This window comes from Leuciscus leuciscus (genome assembly GCF_965113295.1).
Source record: "Leuciscus leuciscus genome assembly, chromosome: 17".
NCBI classification, from domain to species: domain Eukaryota; kingdom Metazoa; phylum Chordata; class Actinopteri; order Cypriniformes; family Leuciscidae; genus Leuciscus; species Leuciscus leuciscus.
In genome coordinates, this window is record NC_138741.1 from 15252352 (window position 1) to 15270940 (window position 18589).

Below are 18589 nucleotides of genomic sequence, written 5' to 3' on the forward strand. Positions count from 1 at the left end.
CGCTGTCTATCTATTGTTCTGTCATTTCTTTTGAAAATCAGTTACAAAAAATCTGAAAACTAAAATCAGAAACCCTTCAAATGACAAATGGTTGTAAAGATTACTTTAGATTTAGACTAAGATATTATTGTTATAAAAGTGTAAAGGCAAATGTTCCAAGTATCTGGGGGAGGGGGCGTCTTAAAATAGTGGTTAATAATTATTTATTTTTTTAAATAGATTAAGATATTTATTCTTTGTAATATGTGAAAAGTATATTGATATTAAAAAAAGTTAATTGTTTGCTCACGATTCTAGATTTAGTTTTTTCATAGTGTGATTTTTTGGGAAATTGTATTGATAACTGGTGTCAATTTGACCGACTGCATCAGAGATGCATGCAGAATTCGATCATAACATGAGGTTTAAGGAATGGAACCTTTTACGTTGTTGATTTTTTTAGTCCATGAATTTTGCATACAGTTAAACGACGCAAGTAGAATTTGCATAAATTAAACCTGACTTTCCGAAATATTTGATCGATGGCATTTTACCCAATTACAACACTGGACAATTAAGATCCCGCCTTCTTTACCCTCGTCGTCTACCTGATTGGCTGCGGTGTTCCGGCAGGGACAAGCGTCTGTTTCTTTGTGCTAGATTTCCCACAGCCGCGAGGAGGTAAATATAAATAATATTTTATAAACAGAGCACAACGCGTTAAATGAGACGAACGCATAACATCTATATATATTTTATATGATAATTATAATAAATGAACAGTAATGAAGAACTAAGGTTTTCTGTAGATTGATGAGGGAAGAGCTCGTGCCGCTAGCAATAGCATGTTTGCTAACCCGTGCACGAGCGTCAGTTATAGTCTTATTTTTCATAGTTACAAAATGTTTAATGTTTGCGAATGTTTAATAAAATAAATTATTTAACGCGTTAGCCCACATTTAGAGTTGAGACTGGTGTTCCTGGCTTTAATTATGCGCGGTATAGCGTTTATCTGCTATCGTTATGAAAACAGCTAACGTTAGACTTGTAAATTATTTTCAGGCCGCTCATTTATTGCTTTGGTCTCTGATTAAAAGTAAACATATAAATATAGCTTTTATTTGGTTTAATGCTACAGAGTTTGTTCACGATCTATTTGAGCAGAGAAATTGGGCCAGAATAAGATATGTTTTGTAATGATGTAACGTTATAGTCAAAGTCATTATGCAACATTTAACGTTACCCAACATCTCTAAGCTCCTCTCATACCTGAACAACCTGAGTGTCTCCAACAATGCCTGTTTGTTCAAAGCAGGTGCACTAGTGCGACGTTAAACTTCGGCAAACCTCTTTTTGTTTTGATAAACATTGGCACATGTAATGTGGGGCAGCCAGCAGTACATTCATTATGTTAGGTATGGGACCAAACCGCTTGGAAGGAATCCAAAATGATCATTATTAATCTTGAAGCATTAAGTTTATGACAGAGACTTAAAGATGTATAGATGGAGAATATGTTGAATTGTCTCTCTTTAGATTGCTGGTCATCTTTTGTTTGTGCACCTACATTCAGCTTTTTGCGTCACTTCAGGAGAGTCCTCTGTCACCTGTGATGCTGTCCAATAAGAAGTCAGACCCAGGCTCCTCTTCCTCAGGGGGTAACGGCGGTGACCGTGCTCCTGAAATCCTCCCTGCCCCTCAGGCTGGTCCGGCCGGTCCGTCTGGCCCGGGTTCAGCAGATGTGAAAAAGAAAGAAAGAGCCTCCCCAAGTGGGGAACCAGGTGGACCCCCTCTCTCACACCCTCCTGGACCAGGAGGGATTGATCAGGACTCTGCAGAGGGGCGCAGAACCAGTCGCCGCAAGAGGGCCAAGGTAAACATCTATATTAATGTTTCCTGTTCTTTGAAGAGAGAACAGGAATGATTAAGGCAGGCTTATTTATTTAGCTGAGTTGAACCGAGACAGAAAGTGAAGTCAAATAATTAATTGGCACTAAATAAAACATTACTTTTTATTGCTCTGATACTTAAATTGGTCTGATTGCTAATCAAAATACTTTATATATATATCATTTTTTTTTCTTATAAGAGGTATAGTGTTTTTAAAAAATCCAACATCAAATCCTTAACCGATTTCTGGTAAATGTTGATATTTGAAATCACCAAAACAAACATCCCCCTACTCAAAAGGGTCACAACCCTATCTTGACGCCTCCAAACCCATGTTCACGTACACACTATGCAACACAGGCAACGACTATGGCGGAATCTTCTGTGCCTGCCGCCTGAGGGTATGATGTCATCAATAACTGAAAGCAATTTGTGTTACTATGATAATTCAGATTGAATGTCTAAATGTTATTTAGCTCCTCTACTCCTTCGATGGCAAAATCATCCCTTCCATCCCAAAAAACAAACAGCTAATTTCATAAACGTTTAAACGGTAGTTTAGTCTAAACCTAGAATGTTGGAACCAACTGATGCCCTGGATGCGTGTTTAAAAAAAAAAATGTCAGGAGGGGTAAATTGGCCTGAAACTCCTCTAGTCTGAGCCCGGCTTAAGTTTCATTCACAACGTTTCTCCTTTATTCCAATATAAAATTTCATAACATAATATTGTCCCTCATAACCAGTAGTATAAGCAAGCTTTATTGTAATATGCTAGTTTGACAATGACATAGAAGAACACTAAAAAGTTTTGTGTAGTCTTTCAAAATACTCCCTCACAGAGTGTTAGATGGATAGGATCGTACAAATTCTAAATCTATTATGCCCCATCATTTTAATTTTCATATTTTAATGATAATAAGACATTTAATAGCTTCTGTTTTCAATCACATTTTCATTTCACAAACTTACAGGACAAGCATATAGACTATACAATTATTTATATTATGAAAAGAAAGATGAGCAAAGACTGTACATCACTTTTCAGTTTTCAGCAAGAAAAATAACTCTAGAGAGGAGCATTTTGTTAAATATATGCATGCACCATATTACATTGCCTGATCATATTATTTTTTGTTTGAATGAATCTGTCAAGTTTTTAAGACAGCCACCATTTAAAACAAAATGAGCTGGATTAGAAACTTTATTATGTAAGTATAAGTATTTTAGCTTTATTATTATAAAATGGACTTAAACTGGGTGCTCGCCTGTGTGTAATCAAACGCATCGACTTCTCATGTCAGTTTTCATTTAATTCTGGAAACTGAACTCGCGCACTGCTGCCACACTGAAGCGCACTCGCCACCAACTGGACAGGGGTGGGAATTACAGCTACAATAGATCACGCTCAGTGGAATCTGTCAAAATGACAGACGGCGTTCAGATTTTTTTGTCACTGCTAAAAAAAAATTGGACAATGGCGTCATGTTGCTCATCTTCCATGTGGAAATTTCTCTGAAGGTGCTGCGAGTGCCACAGAGAAAACCATTGCATGCAAAATCTGAGGTAAAGTGAAATGATTTTGTTTTTCTGCTCCAGATATACACTTTTCAAAATAATATATTAATTTGAAAATTAACATGATAGTAATTTAAACGTAGCCTTTGTAAAAATATAAGCAAAACATTAAATGTGTAAAAAAATAAAACAAGTCGACTAGCAGCAGAAGTATTGTTCAATGGACTAGTTGAATTGTCTCGCACAATCCTAGTTTTCATCAACAGCTCCCTACATAACACCATATTCCAAGTAACTAATATTACAAATGTGACAAGATTAAGGAGTTATAGCAATCACTAAAAAGGAACCAAAAGAAATAACATATATTAGGAGTATGTTATCTCACTTTTCTGACACACTTTGGGAGCCGATGCTTGAAACAGGTGTTGGAGGAGGTTTAGACGTTCCAAGCTTATTATAATAATAATGCAAACAAGCTAAGATGACACACGAGTATACTCAAGAAAATACAGCATATTTTAGTTCTGTGAAACACAGCAAAACCAACGTTACTCGGGTATCGAGAAGAAATAAAGCAACCTCGGCGTCTATTTTCAGGCCCTCCCATTTTCTCTGCCATCTCTCTCTTTCTAATGTTGTTCTGTTCATTTCTGTCTTGTGCCCTGAGCTTTCTCTCCTCCCCCATCGTGTGTATATGCCATAGGCATAAACCCCAAAATGACATTTCTGACTATTAACAACAAATTAACATGTTTTACTCAACCTGCTGGAAATTCTAAAATCTGAACAAGTTATGTTCCAAATTTTAGGTTTATCTAAAAAAAAAAAGATTTGTTTGGACGCAATACCAAACTTTTCCTCTAGATGACATCCTGGCTCTATTGCTAACCAAATAAGGACTCTTACATTTTTATAGATATATATTTTCATACAATTTATGAAGTAGACAATCTATTCAGAAGTTGTATGGGCAGTATTTCATTTGAATTCGACCTCTAACAAACACACAAAAGGCATGCGGAAAGAACACAGATGTGCGTCATAGCTCGCCGCATCACAAATGAAGAATCTAATGTTTTTCTTTATTTATTTATTTTTTAAATCTGACAATTTTTTCTAAAAAAATTAAAAGAAGAAACGATTATATGTAATTATTATAACTCTTGGCATGAAAACAAATTGAGGTTTCTACCAATCTTTCATAATTTTTCATTTATATCACTATTTCAAAATAAAGGTCTGAACATACCTTATGAGTCTGAAAATATTCTTGTTGCAGTTCTTGTAATAAATTTCTATTAAAAACCATACCAAATATGAATACTAGAGTTTGTAAGTTTTCAAATGATACATAGTTTGTCAATATTACCTTAGGTTTAGAGTGACCAAGATTTTATTGGTTTAAAAAAATAATGGCAAACGTCCCACCGGTAGGATGGTGACAGTTAAGGGGTTAAGTAGAAACTGGATAAAACGTTACCACACAAAAAATGTAAAAAAGTGGCATTGTTTATATATTTTGTAATGTATCCTTTCTTTCTTCAGAGTTTGATACATATATGAACACACTTCCGAGTCAAGGATAACAAATAAGGGATTCATGCGGAGGTTTTATGTGTTTCACTTGTGATGTGCTTCCTCCCTTTGTTCTTTTCTATTTATTTGTTTTAAATAATCCCTTTAATGCCAAAAATTGCAACAAAAAGGGAAATTGCCGTAAGTTGTAAGAGAATAATGGTCCCATTTCACCCCAGGTGAAGCAGAACAAGGTTTTAATGAAGCTTTTATTGTGCCTCCTGCTGCAGGTGGAGTACAGAGAGATGGATGAGAGTCTCGCCAATCTGTCGGAGGATGAGTATTACTCGGAGGAAGAGAGGAACGCTAAAGCTGAGAAAGAACGCAAACAGGTGGTTCCTCCCCCAGCCCCACCAATAGAGGAGGAGAATGACAGCGAACCTGAGGAACCATCAGGTATGGAAAGAGGTTGGCCTAATCTATCATTTTATACCTTTTACTGAATTCTAAAAGCACTTTAACAAACATTTCAAAATGATTCCTGTCATTTTGACACAATAGTTGTGAGTCTATGAATTTGAAATATTGTAACTTTTCAGGTGTAGAGGGGGCTGCCTTCCAGAGCCGTCTCCCACATGACCGTATGACATCACAGGAAGCTGCATGCTTCCCTGATATTATCAGTGGACCACAGCATACTCAGAAGGTGTTCTTATACATCCGGAACCGCACAGTGAGTTCACAGCTGGAAAAACAATTCTGTGATATTTGATTTAAGTTTTTTGAGGCTGATAAGCAAGAGCCAAATAGACACATCATTATTATGGCAGAAACTCTTTTAGAAGTCGTATTGGATAATAATACACTACTGTTCTATAGTTTGTGGTCAGTAATACATTTTTTAAAGAAGAAATGAAAACTTAATATTCAGAAAGGAAGCATTAAATTGATCAAATCTTTTCAAAAGAAAATCTGTTCTTTTGTATTTTCTATTCGTCAAGGAATCCTGAAAAAATGGTGTCCACAAAATATTAAGCAGCACAACTGTTTTCAACACTTTTAATAATAAATGTTTCTTCAGCACCAAATCAGCAAACTGGGATATTTTGAAGGGTCATGCAACCCTGAAGACTGGAGTAATGGCTGTTGAAATTTTAGCTTTGCCATCACAGGAATAAAGTACAGTTTAAAATGTATTAAAATAGGAAACAGTTATTTTAAATTGTAATCATATTTCACTTTATTACTTTTTTTACTATATTTTTTATCAAATAAATGCAGCCTTGGTGAGCAAAATCTTACTGACCCAAACTACTGAATAGTAGTGTAGAAAATATTTAAAGGTGATTCAACAGAAACTTTTCAGGAACAACTAAATGTGTTTTCCAGTCAGTTGTGAAAATGTCTTCTCTCTAATGTTCAGCTTCAGCTATGGTTGGACAACCCCAAAGTTCAACTGACCTTTGAGGCCACTGTGCAACAGCTAGAAGCTCCATACAACAGTAAGTCTGTTCCACCTGACATTGCTCTGATTCCAAAAATCCCAAATTTGATGTTATTACACTTTATTGAATGTATAAACTTAAAAGGTACACTATGGAGCTTTTGGCCCTCCAGCAGTTTAAAAAAATTGCATGCATTTTGTGGAAGAACTTTGTTTTGTTGTGCTTTGGCTCTGTGTGACTGTGGATGAATATGGTTCTTTCTCAAAACTAAAAAAAGAGAGAGATTTATCCTACTGTTCAAAACTTTTTCTATTATGTTTACGTTTAGATGGAAAGGATCTCAAACTGACAAGCTAAAGACATCATAGTAGCTATACACAATAGACGCAGTACTTCCTTGAAAATAAATTCCAGCACAGCGCAACAACCGTAATGAAATGACCCTTCACAATAGATAATGCTTTGCAATGTAAAACTTACAAATAAAAACACCATCTTCACGTCACTTTTACAACATTTAAAATCCCTCAGTTCTCGCCATCTTCAAAAAGCCAAGACAGTAGGGATGTCAATTTTCACAAATTCCCATGATCGATCATCATTTAAATTAACGATCAATTAATCGATTAATCGTTAGCCTTAATACTGCGATATGCGTCTGCAGTAGCTATGGCCAACAGCATGACAAGGGTCTGCAAATGCTGCTCAAAACGCTATGTTCCTCACCAAATCAATGAGAATGGTTTTAAATATAAATAAAGGGCTTGTAGGATTGTAAAATGTTTCGATGTGATTGATAATTAAATTAATTATTTAATAATCAAATATAACTACTAATACAACGTGTCACCAACGCCGCCTCATATGCGCTTAGAATGTGTGACTGTTATGGACGCGCTGAATGAATCTGCTACCGTTAAACTTGGAGCACTTTGCTTGCACGTTATTTATCTAAAAGAAACGCATCCTATATGAGATTAATCAGGTATATTCAAAATAAACATAATATTACAAATTATATCTGCACAAAATGACGCAAATTCATGCACAAGTGAACTTGAACTAAGTTACGTGCCATTCATTCAGAACTACTCATGTTGTGGACGCGCTCTTCCTGGAGCAACGCGACACGGCAACTAAACCCAAATCATTCACAATGTTTTATTACAATATTGTTCTCTTTATAATGTTATGTAATATTACAGTCCCAATAGTCATTATTAGTCGTGCACTGCCGTTTGAGCTGCGCGCGCTGAAGCTGACTCTTTACTACAGAGTTCATTCTTAACCAAATGCATCCAATATGAGAGAAATCAGATGTGGATAGGCATACACAAAATAAACAGTATTACAACTTACATTTGCACAAAACAAAAGGCTGCGAATGCACACGCAAACTTATAGTCAAGTCAAGTTTATTTGTATAGCGCTTTTCACAATACAGATTGTATCAAAGCAGCTTCACAGTATTAAATTAAAATAATACAAAGTTTGTTTCAAGAGGAATTATAGTCATGATGAAGGTGTAAAATGGTCCCAAACATAACTCCGGCGCGCTCGCTTTACATGTTTCGCGGTTGAGCAGCACGCACACGCACATGCATGAAAACCTGCTTAATCGATGATCGATAAGTTGTATCAATTAAATGTATTATCGACAATTAATCGATCGTCGATTAATCGTTGACATCCCTACAAGACAGTGTTGATTTATTTTTTTGGTCGTGTTCTCTTTTTGACAGCAGACTCTCTGCTGTTCGGCATTTTTCGAGAAGAGATTTTTGAGGTTTGCGTGCTTCATGTCAACCTCTCTCAATTATTGTGACAACTAACCTGTGTCACTACCTGTGTCACATACACACGGCAAAGTAGCCGGAGAAACTTTTCTCGATTACAGATATAACGAGACCTGCAAGGGCGAGTGATGTATGCAAGCAATTTCCTGCAAAAACCATCCAGACATGTCTAAAATATAAACACTTATATATGTCAGGAAAGGCTTACCTTATTTAATCAGGGCAAAAACACGTTTTGATGATGTATTGACTCAATATTTAATTTTGGACATCAAAAGTTACATAGTGTACCTTTTAATTGTATTTGTCAAATATTCTTGTGTATATTTTTTTAATTTGTCTGCTGGTTCTCTCTGCAGGTGATGCTGTGCTGGTGCACCGGATACACAGCTACCTGGAGAGACATGGGTTTATCAACTTTGGCGTCTACAAGAGAGTAAAGCCTCTGCCAAGTAATTGAGACTTAATGTTACAACAGAGCAGAACTAGAGATATTAATGTCTAAACAAACAGGAAGACAACAGTATTTTTTCACAATTGTTAAATTTTTCTGGTGTAGAGACAACTCTGTATTGTTCGTATTATACTCTCTTATGTTCTTGTAGCAAAGAAGACTGGAAAGGTGATAGTGATTGGAGGTGGGGTGTCAGGGCTGGCAGCAGCAAGACAACTGCAGAGCTTTGGAATGGATGTGACTGTTCTGGAGGCTAGAGTAAGTAAATTTTGCTACGATACAGCATCTTGCACACAGCTGAGACAAGTTTTTTTCTTTTACAAACCTTGATTGTTCTTGATAGGATCGTGTAGGAGGGCGAGTGGCCACTTTCAGAAAAGGGAACTATGTAGCTGACCTGGGTGCCATGGTAGTGACTGGACTGGGTAAGAAATATCAAATACACTTTTCTCCAGGAAGTGGCTCTGTTGACCATGGAAAAGAGTCATATGTTCATTCAGACTTTTTGCAACAGTTTGAAATTGAAGTGTACATCTCTTTCAGGTGGAAACCCTATGGCTGTAATCAGCAAACAGGTCAACATGGAGCTGGCCAAGATCAAACAGAAGTGTCCGCTCTATGAGGCCAATGGACAGGCTGTGAGTGCTCTTGAAACACTGGCAGACACGCATCACTCTGGTTTCATATCACAGATCAGTATCATATACTCGTATGTCTGTATGTATAAGATCAGAATATCAAAGTATTAAGTCATATATCAAAAGTAAAATTAATGTGAAAATTGGAATATAATGTTAAGTGTCACAACTTTGATAATGATATTAGTAGATTTGTACAGCATCCATTACCTCAGTGTGTTCACAGTTATAGTGCAGTTGTTTATCAAACCAGTTAACATGATGTTTAAATCAAATATGAAAAGTCAGTGCTCCTCCCATTCTCTTCTGATTGGCATCTTAACTGTTTAAAGTCAAGCAGTCAGACTCTAATTAGAGGAAAAAAACATTCTAACAGTATTTTTCTCTCTCTCACTCTCTGCCCCCTCTTAACCCCTGCACATTTTCCCTTTGCTACATTCCATCCTATTCTTTTTGTTTTTCTCTTACTTGATTTCACTCCATTTTCATTTCTTAAAATGGTGATTATCCAGGGAGAGCGCTGCACAAGTGTAAGTATTTCTGTTTATAATATCATACAACACATATAATTAGAGGAATTGTTCCAGTTAATTTATTCACAACACTCAATGACAATTACATATTCAATACAGGTTTGTCTCATTTTTATATGAACACCTGTTCAGTACAGTTTGCTACCCAAGAACATGATGGAAATGAACACCTGTTAAATGGCAGACATCCTGCTTTCATAATGCGTTCGGATCTTTTAAATGCATGATGTTAATTTTCTGCATTGTTTGGTGATGCAACTGAATTTATGAATAATTGAGCTCTGTCTATCAGTTAAGGTCAATATAATCCCTCTGGGAAAATGAATCCCCATTAATAAAATACTACTATTTGTTTTTATAAATACCGTATTGTTCCTAATATAAGACTGTTTTTTATTCTTAGAAATACATCTGAAAAAGTCTTATATTCTTTTATTCTTATATACTGGTCTTATATTCAGGGTCTAGACTTTTACATGTAAATTATTTGTAAATATATTCGTCATAGGTCGTCATATATTTGGAACAATATTATAATAACTATATATACTAGTATTATGTTAATTGTTCTTTACAGGCTTTTACACTTAAAAGAATAGTTAACTTAAAATAAAAAAAATTAACTTGCTCCAAATTGTATGAATTTTTTTAAATATTTTTTTATATAAAAGACAAAAGGAAATTTTTAGATTATCATCCATATATGTTCATTTAATGGTTGTAACCCTACTGAAGGTCCCTAAAGAGAAGGATGAGATGGTGGAACAAGAGTTCAATCGCCTGTTAGAGGCAACATCGTATCTCAGCCACCAGCTGGACTTCAACTTTCTTAACAACAAACCAGTGTCTCTGGGACAAGCCCTAGAAGTCGTCATACAGTGAGTGAACACTGAATTTATTTGGTTGTCTAAGACCCTTAAAGGTATAGCGGAGGATTTTCCCGAATTTTAGAAAAGAACCGCCCTCTCCACTTTTTGAAAAAATGCACATGCGCAACACTCTACCTGCTCCCGAGAGGGAACCCCTATTAAACGCTAGCATCGCTAATCATAGCTTACATTAACTTTTACTAGCAGTGATTTTAAATGGATTTCTCCAAATAGCATGCCAAACTTTACCTGTCGAGTAGAAACTTTGCGACTGAGGCATCAGTGGGAAGCCCAACCTGTGCTTTTAGCGCACGCCAGTGTGTGAAATATTCTCTCAAAAACACTGGTCTTGTTTCTTTCTTCAGAGGCCTTTCTCTTCTTGTCATACAATTCGTAGACACTTTTTCTCTTGCGACCCTCAGACATTTTGAAAAAACCCGGTGAGAACGGCGAGCTTCAATGAATGGCTGAAACCCTAGCTCACCACACATATACACCTGAAAGTGCGCATGCGCAGAAAGGACGAGCATGTATGACGGCCTTACGTAAACATATCACCAGAATGATTGACAATTAGGAGGACCAATAGTCTTGATGATCCACCCGGAAAAAGAAAATCCTCCACTATACCTTTAAGAATTAAACCTCAATAAAAGCAATTCTTGTCCTTTAAAATAAAGTCAATAGCATAGCACTGACATGCTGCTTTTCTCTGTTCAGGCTGCAGGAAAAACATGTGAAAGATGAACAGATCGAACACTGGAAGAAGATTGTGAAGACTCAAGAGGAGCTCAGAGACCTTTTGAACAAGGTAATTAACACACAGTTACACGTCCCTCAGTTACAGCTTACTCATCACACAGTTAATTTGCTTGTTCGTGTTCTTGTTCAGATGGTGGGTACTAAGGAGAAAGTAAAAGAGCTGCATCAGCAGTATAAAGAGGCCAGTGAGGTGAAGCCACCCAGAGACATCACAGCTGAGTTCCTGGTGAAGAGCAAACACAGAGACCTCACAGCTCTCTGCAAGGTAGTACACCAAAATCCCCACACTGACCAAACCCATATGACATCACCCCACACTGACCATGTAAACATTGTGCACGCTCACACATTTAGACATGCTGATAGAAAACCACATGTCAAAGACAATCAGTTTGTTGCAAACAATTCTTGCAATCCACTGATGCCTAATGCGCATTCAACAGCCAAGCATCCCTTACGAAATCTCCTAATTAGGTCTTCTCTGGTAGCAACTCCAGACACCTCTGGATCCATCATGCTCGATCTTAATATATTTTTACTGCACAGCAGTGTTTTCCAACCATGCCAAACACCTCTGCGCTTGGTAATGGAGCATAATACCATTTCAGCCTGCTGTTTCAGTTGGGTTGTTTTAGTACATTTTCCAAACCGCAGTCTAACATCGTCGGACTCTCTTTAGCACCCACAGAGCAGAAAGTTAAATTCCTAACTTAAGCGGTCTACACTGGTGAGATTTTAGCATGTTAATTCACATAATCACTCTCAATTGTAGCCTATTAGAGGCACTTGAACCATTTATGGTTAAAACATGAATTTCGATGCCTGCTCACTCACATTGGGGTTTAACTTCATTTTAAACTTTAGAGATACTTTTAGTGCGTGACTCAGAGATGAAGCCTTAAACCTTGGCCTTGAGGTTTATAGTATGGAAAAATGACAACTATTTTATTCACATTTTCATATATTCAAAATCAAAACTTGGCTACAGAAGGATTTTTTAATAAATCAATATACATAGGCTGATTAGTCTTTAAAGGGGCCAAATAATTGTTTTCTCCATGATATGGACTACCATTCAAAAGTTTGGGGTTGGGAAGATTTTCTAAATGTTTTATGTTCACCAGGGCATTTTTTTTTTTTATCAAAAATAAAGTAAAAACAGTAATATCACAAATTATTTTCATTTAAAATAACTTTTATATTTTAATATAATTTAAAATGTAGTTTATATCTGTGATGGCAAAGCAGAATTTTAAACAGCCACTACTCCAGTCTTCAGTGTCACATGATCCTTCAGAAATCATTCTGATATGCTGATTTGGTGCTCAAGAATCATTTCTTATTATCAGTGGTGAAAACTGATGTGCTGCTTAATATTTTTGGAAACCATGATGTTTTTTGTTTTTTTTCAGGATTCTTTAAATAGAATGTTTTCAAATAAACCGCATTTATTTGAAATAGAAAGCTTTTGTAACATTATAATGTCTACTACCACTTTTGATCAATTGTACTTGCATAATAAAATTTATTTATTTCAACAACAACAAAAAAACTGATCCCAAACCTTTGAACAGTAGTGCATATGGCTTTAAAGGGACTCAAAGAGCAACAGAAATGTCTACCTATACCTGTAATTTTCTGTCTTTCATGCTATTGAATGTGCTTTCACCTTGTGTGGAGAGTAATACCATTCATTGTGCTTGTGGTCTTCATGTGATTTTAAAAAGATGTTTTTGCAGACTATAACAGTCTGACACACAGAGAAACTGTAGCAGGATATTTTAAAGTTGTGTGATGTGGTTTAAGGGTAGACTTTTCTTTAAATAGTCCCATGCTGGTTAGCTGGGTGAATGGCTGGCCCACTCAGAGAGGGATGACTCTGCCCTCTGGGATGAAACCACTGCTGCTGCCTTCAGCCGTTCACTGAAGAGTGAACACATCCGAAAACCTCACACTTAGGTGCTAGGGAGAGAGGACGGTCTTATTTTTAACTGTTCTGGGTTAAATATAAGTTAAGAATCAACTTCTTATATTACCAATTTTGTGGTGATTTTTGTCCCTTATTTTTTTGATGAATTAAATTGTGTAAAAAGCCTGCATATTAATTCCCCCATCTATATTTAAAATGCATTATAAATCTGTATTATGTCAGGCATTGGCCACCTGCTCTTTAGACATGGTATTGCCATCTGTCATTTATAAACCTACATTGGTTCAACCTCAATTTAACCTCTTCCTCTTAAGAATATGTAATCCTTTGGTATACAATAAGAATAAAAAAACGAATGCACAAATGTGCTGATCTGTAATCCTGTCTTTCTGCTGCAGGAGTATGATGAACTGGTGGAGATGCAGGTTAAGCTAGAGGAGAGACTACAAGAGCTGGAAGCCAACCCACCCAGGTAATCATATAAAACCCATGCATGTAATCAAACACAGTGTGGCCACATGAGTCTAACCTCCCTAATGAGTCCAAGTAATGTCATCCTGGATCTCTTCCTCAGTGATGTTTATCTGTCTTCGAGAGACCGACAGATTCTTGACTGGCACTTTGCAAACCTGGAGTTTGCCAATGCTACGCCTCTGTCCACGCTCTCGCTCAAACACTGGGATCAGGTACTGCACGCCCACCTTTTCTTGCAAAACGCCTTTAATGTCTTTATAGTGTTCATGTAGCTCAACTGGTAGAAAATGGTTCTTACAATGGCAAGGCCAAGGGTTCGATTCCCAGTCAAATGCATATAAATGTAAGAAAACAAATCTTGCTTCTGCAACCTGTCCCTTTTCCTTCTGTGTTTGAGTAGGACGATGATTTCGAGTTCACGGGAAGTCACTTGACTGTGCGGAATGGATACTCATGCGTACCAGTGGCACTTGCAGAGGGTTTGGATATCAAACTCAACACTGCAGTGAGACAGGTCCGATACACATCATCTGGTGAGTCAGTCAGACCAGCTCCTGCTGTTTGTGCCTGTATTTTGGTGTGCTTTTTATTGTGTAAGTTTAAACATAATTTCCTCTCCATCTCAGGTTGTGAGGTGATAGCGGTAAATACCCGCTCCACTACCCAGACGTTTATTTATAAGTGTGATGCCGTGTTGTGTACCCTTCCTTTGGGAGTGATGAAGCAGCAGCCGCCAGCCGTGCAGTTTGTGCCTCCCCTGCCGGAATGGAAGACGGCTGCCATCCAGAGAATGGGCTTTGGGAACCTCAACAAGGTGTGAATAATTCCTTTGCAGGCGGGAAGTCGTTGATGTAATGACAAAATTGGCCTGTGTCAGCATGGGACATTTTATATATGTATATCCAACTAATCCACTTTGGCTAATACAGAGTGAAGCTGGTTAGGTCAAATCATATTTAATACGATAGATGTGTGTGTATTTAATCAGTTTGAGTCCTGAACAAATTTACCCCCACACACATTGGGTGTCCAGGATGCGTCATCATCCTCCTTCACTGCACTCTCCCTCTCGTTGTTCAGCTGCAGCAGAAAAATACTGCAGTATTATGCAATTGTCCTTCTCCATTTCTCGTTTTTTGTCACAAGGGGGCACAGTGTGTTACCAGATTCATTCACAGTGCTGCTATATCAGAAACAGCTGTCTGTATACACCGCAGGATGTCAGAAATGTTCACTGAAATGCTTTTTCGTTGACTCCATTGAAAGCAAGCTTCAGCTACTTTTTTAAGATTACATGTGTTTTTTCCTTATCAATTTGTATCATTCTAGTGACAAAAATAATCTCTCGGTAATGGCTTTAGGCTTTTGTGGGTGTGGGAAAGTGATTTTGCTTCGTTAGCATCTGCTAAAACAAAATGTACATGTGATAAAGAAATTGCGTAATGTTGGTTTTGTAGTTTATAGGGGCTTGTTGTAAGTGGTCTTGAATACATTTGTATTATGTTTATGCAGCATTAGACTGCTAATATTTTATTAGGGTTTAATTGAAGGGATAGTTCACCCAAAAAATGTTATTGTCAATTTACTCACCCTCATTTTGTTCCAAACCTGTATGAACTCAAAAGAAGATATTTTGAAGACTGTTGGTAACCAAAATGTTTTGGTGCCCATTGACTTCCATTGTATGGGCAAAAAAACATAAATTTCTCCAAATATCTAATATTCCACAGAGGAAACTAAGGGTGTGCTCACACTTGTAGTTTGGTTATCTTGGCTCTTTTGGTCCTTACCAAAAAATAAAATGATACATTTAGTCCAGGTATGCTTAGCATTTACACTGTAATTTTTAAGACTGACAATACAAAAAAAAAAGCGGCTTTTATTTACGTATATTTTGCAACGGAACTTGCAGAACAGTCAAAACAATGCTGTGTGCTGGGCCAAATGCGCTTGGTGTATGTGCGTACATATGATTGTATTTTTACCAACTGAGAACTTGTACAGTTTATAAAATATGTAAAGGACTCAAAACAGCACCAGGAATTCCTCTGTTGCACACGCAAACCAAGATCCTGCTGCAAGGAGACAGCTTTTCTGATGCCTGTACCGAATTGTATTAGGCAATGTAGTTGCTATGACGAGAAAGAACAGGAATGCTTGACAATTCTGTCCTATTTAGGGTTGCATTGGTGACAGCACATCCTGTTTTTGGTTCGTTTAGATGTCTTTGGTCCGTGTTGCATTCATATTTCAGTCGGAGTAAATGAGGACAGAATTGTCATTTTTGGGTGAACTATACCTTTACTGTCCTCCACTTACAATTGTGTGATTAAGAAGATTTAATCTGTGTCCTTGTCCTTGTCCTAGGTGGTGTTGTGTTTTGATAGAGTATTCTGGGACCCCAGTGTTAACCTCTTTGGACATGTGGGAAGTACCACAGCCAGTCGAGGGGAACTGTTTCTCTTCTGGAACCTCTACAAAGGTGATTATCATTCAGTTTAAAGAGGCACCAATATTAAAATTCTGGTTAAGTTGATCATTATTCTGATGTTATGGGTGATAACCAATAAATTACTATTTACAAATCTTTACAATTTAGTGGGTAATTAAATTTACTTGCATTTTTTTTTAATCATCTCAACATTATTGAAATTATGAACAACATATCTTGAGATCTGCTGAAGACTACATTTAACTATGTAATTGAATTTTTACTTATAATTACATAATTATGTAATATAAAGCTCACATTAAATCTGACCTTTTTTGCCTTCTCAGCCCCTATACTGCTGGCTCTGATGGCAGGAGAGGCTGCAGGCATTATGGAGAATATTAGTGATGATGTCATCGTTGGCCGTTGTCTGGCAATCCTCAAGGGTATCTTTGGAAGCAGTGCAGTACCTCAGGTGAGCTCAATTGCGCTAGAGTAGCTTGCTTCATTTGTAGTTGGATACTGAACAACAAAAGATTGTGTGAGTAACAGTTATGAGAGGAAACGTCAACCTAAATCTACTGAAAAGTTCAGTGCTCTCATATCTCGGTACACACTCGAGACTTTGTGGCTCATTCCCGCGGTATGGAGCTTCTGGCTCTGCTCCAACGACAACAAACTGACTATGTGTTATGTGTCTGTCGTCATGGTAGCCAAAAGAGACGGTGGTGAGTCGCTGGCGGGCCGACCCCTGGGCTCGTGGGTCCTACTCGTACGTAGCAGCTGGTTCGTCGGGGAACGACTATGATCTCATGGCCCAACCCATCACACCTGGTCCTGCCATACCTGGAGCCTCACAGGTGAGTGTCATAGTTTATTGCTCATTTCCTCTGATATGCGTGTTACCTGAAGCAGATGTCATGCTCATTGTGTGCATTTCACAGCCTGTTCCACGTCTGTTCTTCGCGGGTGAACACACGATTAGAAACTACCCTGCTACGGTGCACGGCGCTTTGCTGAGTGGGCTGAGGGAGGCAGGAAGGATCGCTGATCAGTTCCTGGGAGCCATGTACACTATGCCACGCCAAGCAACAGCCAATCCAAACCCACAGCCCTCCCCCAGCATCCAATAAACATCTAAACCCTGTACATGATGCAGCCAGAGAGAGGAGGAGTTGGGGGTTGTCAGTAAAAGAATGTCTTGGTAGATAAAGAGCGTGAGGGTCAAGTCAGGACACTGGGTGACTCCTTAGACTGAGAATGTGTGTGTATTTATGGGAGAGTTTGTCTACGTGTAAATACATGCCTTTAGGGAAATTATTCACTAATCTGAGAGCTGGAGCCAGGATTTAAAGGAACCTTTCACTCAGTTCCCTCATGTCATGCCAGCTAACTTCTAGGTCATCTCAAAGGACAGGTGGATGGTTCCCGAAGAATTCCCAGGTATGTTGGAATTCACCTGGAATGGTTTGCTCCCTTCTAAGGCACATATAAGGACAAGGACAAGTGTTTACACTTAATGTTACTCATGTCTCAAAGTATCAGATGTTTCAAGGCAGAGCACTAAAATTTCAGTTGTAAAAAACAGATAGGAGATGGACATTAATGCATTAGTTGAAATCCAACGGCCTACACAACCCATTCCTTCTTATTTTTTCAGAATAATAAAAAAGAAAAAACAAAAGCAGATATTTTGACTTTATGTCCCTCACTTTGTAGCTTGAATGATTTGTTAGGAAAAATTGTCTTAGCTGGAATGCACATTAAATAGCTAATATTATTTGTTTCTGTTAAAATAGAGTATCAGTTATATAGCTTTGTATCTTTTTTGAGCAGTTGAAGTTTTTCTTGTTTTATTTGTTTAATTGTGGTCATTGTGATCTTTTTTTATATTTCGTTGTTTTGGTATTAAATAAATATGAAATCAGCTTCATGTTCCCTGTTGTCTTTTTCTTTATAGTTCTTTGTGGGTTTTATTCTATTTAATCATTTCAATATAAAATTTGCCCTCTCAAAGAGCTGATTTGGACTGCATTTTTGTTTTCCACTACTATTTTTTTTATTTTATGTTTTTAAGGTAACAATTATTTTTCAGAATTTCACACATTGGTGCCCCATTCAACTTTTAAAAACATGTCTTGAGAACCTCTGTTCTTTTCCATTCTTCAGTGCTGCGTCTCGCTCTCTGTGAATGAACCTCTCAAGTTTGCGTTCCTAGGTCTGTTTCACACAGTGTGAATTTTTTTTTTCATTTTTTTTTTTTTTTTTCGTTCCAACCTTTACTGTCTCGCACATGAATTCTGCCTTAAGTCAAATGAAAGTTAGCATGAAATGGTAATTCTAAATGCATGTTAT

General features: G+C 37.3%; 1 protein-coding gene across 5 annotated transcripts; it reads left to right on the plus strand.

Annotated features, from left to right (window-relative positions):
- The first annotated feature begins 560 nt into the window (after positions 1-560).
- On the plus strand, positions 561-18167 carry kdm1a (lysine (K)-specific demethylase 1a). 5 transcript variants are annotated; one of them, XM_082142520.1, is made up of 21 exons: positions 561-660; positions 1571-1852; positions 5193-5370; positions 5502-5635; positions 6326-6404; positions 8503-8595; positions 8749-8855; positions 8941-9022; positions 9141-9235; positions 9748-9765; positions 10504-10646; positions 11358-11448; positions 11530-11664; positions 13728-13801; positions 13904-14015; positions 14204-14336; positions 14430-14617; positions 16171-16285; positions 16582-16709; positions 16948-17094; positions 17179-18167. In XM_082142520.1, exons 2-21 carry the CDS (start codon positions 1592-1594, stop codon positions 17365-17367), a joined length of 2502 nt encoding a protein of 833 aa, XP_081998646.1. In that variant the 5' UTR covers positions 561-660; positions 1571-1591; the 3' UTR covers positions 17368-18167. The 5 variants fall into 5 exon arrangements, with proteins under 5 accessions (XP_081998646.1, XP_081998648.1, XP_081998644.1 ...); XM_082142522.1 differs by having other exon boundaries at positions 5193-5358; XM_082142518.1 differs by having other exon boundaries at positions 1571-1851; positions 5189-5370.
- Positions 18168-18589: the final 422 nt, after the last annotated feature.

Coding starts and splice junctions, on each gene's coding strand:
- kdm1a (XM_082142518.1), top strand. CDS start 1,592: ATGCTGTCCAATAAGAAGTCAGACCCAGGCTCCTCTTCCTCAGGGGGT. Junction 11,665..13,727: donor ACCTCACAGCTCTCTGCAAG/GTAGTACACCAA, acceptor TTTCTGCTGCAG/GAGTATGATGAACTGGTGGA. Junction 14,337..14,429: donor GGTCCGATACACATCATCTG/GTGAGTCAGTCA, acceptor TCTCCATCTCAG/GTTGTGAGGTGATAGCGGTA.